The sequence below is a fragment of the Nestor notabilis genome, unplaced genomic scaffold (assembly GCF_000696875.1).
Source record: "Nestor notabilis isolate BGI_N333 unplaced genomic scaffold, ASM69687v1 scaffold23718, whole genome shotgun sequence".
Classification (NCBI taxonomy): Eukaryota; Metazoa; Chordata; class Aves; order Psittaciformes; family Psittacidae; genus Nestor; species Nestor notabilis.
Window position 1 is genome coordinate 1 of NW_009939022.1, and position 3,950 is coordinate 3,950.

A 3,950-nucleotide genomic window follows, 5' to 3' on the forward strand; every position below is an offset into this window, starting at 1 on the left:
ACCCCAAGTCCTGCCCCCACCCCCACCCCGCCGCCTCCTGGTTGGGGTGATGGGGATCTGCCCCTGCCCGGCAGGCTGGGCTGGGAGAGGAACGGAGCACCCCAAAAAGACACCCGCCAGAGGCTTTAAATGCATCAGCCAAGCTTGTTATCCCGCCCACCATTGCCGGGCTCTCACCCAGCCATCACCCCCAGAACTCTGCGGGGTCCTTCCACATCCCTTGAACCCCATCAATGGAGTGGTCTATTCCTGCAGGACAGGACCCTTTGTGCCCCCTTTTGTCCCCCTCCCCAAGTTGTTGTTGCGGGTATTATTCATCCTCTCCCTTGCCAATGAAATGCCCGCGTCGTCCGTCCCCCACCCCCCCGCTCCTTCCTGCTCTAAATGACAGGGTTGGGGACTGGAAGGAGCAGCAAAACTTGCCTACAAGGCAGAGACAAAGGGGTCTCGCTGCCAGCTCCTCGCTGAGGCACAGTTAACCTCTTCCCTTGTGGGATGCAGCTTCCAGAGGCCGGGAATAGAGCATGCCCAGTCCCCTGCCGAAGGCAAAAAGAAGGGGAGTAAGGAGTTAGCTCGGAAGTATTTCTCTCTAAAGACTTCCAGCAGCAAGAGACCCCACACTCTCTTGCTGAGAAAAAGCATGTGAGACGCTGGGTTTTTTCCATGACATGGAAAAACATGGAGATAGGGGGTTGGTTTGAGGTCTGAGAGCGTGCTGAAAAGCCCGACAACTTCTGGGTTCCAGGGGAGGCGGGCTTAATGGTTTAGGGGAAGGCTAGTTGTGAAAGAGCTGTGGTCGCTCTGTTTCGCCTCCTTCTAGCCTCAGCAGGGTGAATTTGGAACCTTCAGCTCCCGCTTTTCATCCCCAAACCTGGAGAAACAGCATCCCAGGGGTTGGATTTCAGCCAGGATTAAAAAAAGGCATTTCCTAGAGGGGGGAGGAAAGGGTTTAAGGGGAATTTTCCTTGCTTACATAGGTAGAAAGCTCTGCTCTTGGCGAGGAAATGCCTTCTTCAGCTTAGGGAAGAGTATTTCGAACAGCCTGGGGTTAATCACATGGATGCTTCGCTCTCCTGCTGCTTCCTCTTAGTGTTTGGCAAGAAAACACAGATCCCCATTTCGGCTCGACCCGTCCTGTTCATTCCCCCCATCTCTATTCCCAGGAGGAAGGATGAGGCCCCTGGTCTGCTGCCTGGGGCTGGCTGCGCTCCTGGGGCCCTGCCTGGCCTGTCCCAGCCCCTGCTCCTGCTCCACCAAGAAGAACGGGCGGCTCTTGGCCGAGTGTGCCTACAAGGACCTCCAGGAGGTTCCCAAGGGGCTGTCCTCCAATGTGACCATCCTCACCTTGTCAGCCAACAGGATCAGCTGGTTGGGCCAGGCTTCCTTCGCTGAGGTTCCCGAAGTGCAGTCGCTGTGGTTGGGCTACAACCAGATCGGGGTGGTGGAGCCAGGGGCTTTCTCCTTGTTACTGCACCTGAAGAACCTGGACCTGAGCCACAACAAGATCATGGATTTCCCCTGGCAGGACCTCCGCAACCTCAGCGGTCTGCAGATCCTGAAGATGAACAACAACCGCCTGGCCGGGCTGCCCAGGGATGCCTTCCACTCCCTGAAGGACTTGCGCTCCCTCTGGCTCAACGACAATGAGTTGACCACCTTGGCCGAGGGCACCTTGAATAACCTGCCATCCCTGTCCCAGCTTCAGATCTTCAACAACCCCTTTAACTGCTCCTGCAAAGTCTTCTGGCTGAAGAAGTGGACTGAGAACACCTCTGTGTCCATCACCAAGGGGGGTTCTACCCTGTGTGTGGGTCCTGGCAGGATGAAGGGCAGGGCGGTGACGGACATCCCTGACCACCACTGCATTGCCCCCTCCGTGCAGCTCACCTACCTGTCCAACCTGGACAACACGGTCATGTACGATGGCCTCACGCTGACCCTGCACTGCAGCGTGGCAGGCAGCCCTCCACCGGAGATCAGGTGGAAGATCCAGACCTCCAGCCGCCGCATTGAGATCAGTGGGCCCAACGTGGCGCGGGATGGAAACGTCAAGCAGAGCCAAGAGCACTTCCTGGTCTTCAAGAACGGCACAATGGCCATTCCCAACTTTAGCAAGCAGGATGAAGGCATCTACACCTGCCTCGCTGTCAATGATGTGGGAACACGGGATGTCTCGGTCAACGTGGCCTTGGCTGGGTCGGAGAATCCAGCTGAAGAGCTGCTCCGAGATGACCCCCACGCCGGCCACTTTGGGGGCCGGAGCTGCTACAAGGGGGATGAGATAGATCCTTCTGGTACTGGAGAAAAGCTGGTGATTGTTTACCACATGCCGAGGGAGTCCAAGAGCAGGGCTGGAGGAGCAGTGCCCCAGGTCCAGCTGGGGACCCTCCTGCTGGCTCTGGGCATCGCACTCTGCTGTTAAAGGGGGGAGAAGGAAATGGTGCCATGGGGGTCCCCCTCTTTCTGTAGCATTTATCTTCATGTAGTGCCATGCCTTTGCTGAGCTTCTGGGAACTGCAGGCGGTCAAGAGTCAAAGGGGGCCAAGACTCAGGCCTAGGGTTGGTAGTTCAACCCCTCCTTAGATGGGGGGTCAGGGCTGGGCTTTATTAGTAGAGAGCTTCAAACAAGCTTGGGTGATGTAGAGCAGATTCACATTGTGCTGCTGCTTTTGGGGGTCCAAACCTGCCACCTCCTGACTTCCCTCCCTCCTGAGACCGAAGCAGGATTAAAGTCCATCATCAATAGGGTGACCATCACCCATGCCCAGAGCCCACCTCCACCCGCAGCAGAGAGATCTGACCAGGGAGGGCATCTCTGGTCCAGCAGCACCAAAGATGACATTCCAGCTGTGACCAGTGCCTGGGCCCTTGGCTGGCCAGGCACATCCTTCCTACCACCAACCTCACATGAAGCACCAAGAACAGAAGTACCAGTCTGAGAGTAGCAGAATAGCTTGGACATGGGGTCCTAGCGGCCCAGGGGACATGGCTCTGAGGGACAGAGAGGTATGATGGTGCTTTGTAGGCAGGAGGGGTATGGCAGGACACCCTGGATGGGCCTGTGGGCTTGGATCAGACCATTTTATGGAGCAGGAGAAGCTGTCCCACTGGCTTCAACCCTGCAGGAGCACAAAGGGCACCCACTGGCTGGGTGCTGGGAGCATCCTGGGTGCCTGTACCCTCCCTGCATGTAGCAGGATCAGACCCTGCCACCCTCAGTACCTTTCCCAGATGTGACGCAGCTCATTTCCACCCTCCCCTTTGCCTTTTACTGCTGAAGCCTGTGGTCCAAACTGCTGGGCTGGGCCGGACCCACTGAGCTGACCTGCTCCAGCTCCAACACCAGCAGGGAGGGATGGAGCTCAAAGAGACCCAAACAATGTCCCAGTACTCCTCTCTGATGGGAAACCAAGCAGGGGCTGCAGGATGGAATGGGAGGAAGAAAGACTGGGAAAACCTAGATGAGAGAGAGAGAAACTGAGCTGACCTATAAGGCATAAACAAACTCCTTAAGTGCTTTAGCATTCCCGCACAGAACATATGTACCATTCCCGGCTGCCCAGGGTGCTGGGGAACCCCTTGTCTCCTGGTGGGGGGGCTGAGCTTGTCCATCTCCCTTACCCTGAGGCATGGGTGGCCCAGCTCTTGTGTCTTCTGCCAGTGCTCGCCTGCGGGAGCTGGATGGACCCCTGCAGCCCCCTCGCCTTGTAACCAAATCTATATGGACAGCAATAAATACTGGTTGTTGTTTTCTAAACAAGCTGGTTGTGTTGCCTCTGTGCAACCCCAAACCCAACACATCCGGGGTGCCACAGTGCATAGAATCCCAGCCTGGTTTGGGTTGGAAGGGACCTTCAAGCTCACCCAGTTCCAACCCCCTGCCACGAGCAGGGACACCTTCCACCAGAGCAGGTTGCTCCAAGCCCCTGTATCCAACCTACACTTGAACA

General features: G+C 56.8%; 1 protein-coding gene across 1 annotated transcript; it reads left to right on the forward strand.

The window, feature by feature from the left end:
• Positions 1-1,171: 1,171 nt before the first annotated feature.
• Positions 1,172-2,422, forward strand: ISLR (immunoglobulin superfamily containing leucine-rich repeat). Its single transcript, XM_010019663.1, has one exon. The coding sequence runs from the start codon at positions 1,172-1,174 to the stop codon at positions 2,420-2,422; it is 1,251 nt and encodes a 416-aa protein (XP_010017965.1).
• Positions 2,423-3,950: the final 1,528 nt, after the last annotated feature.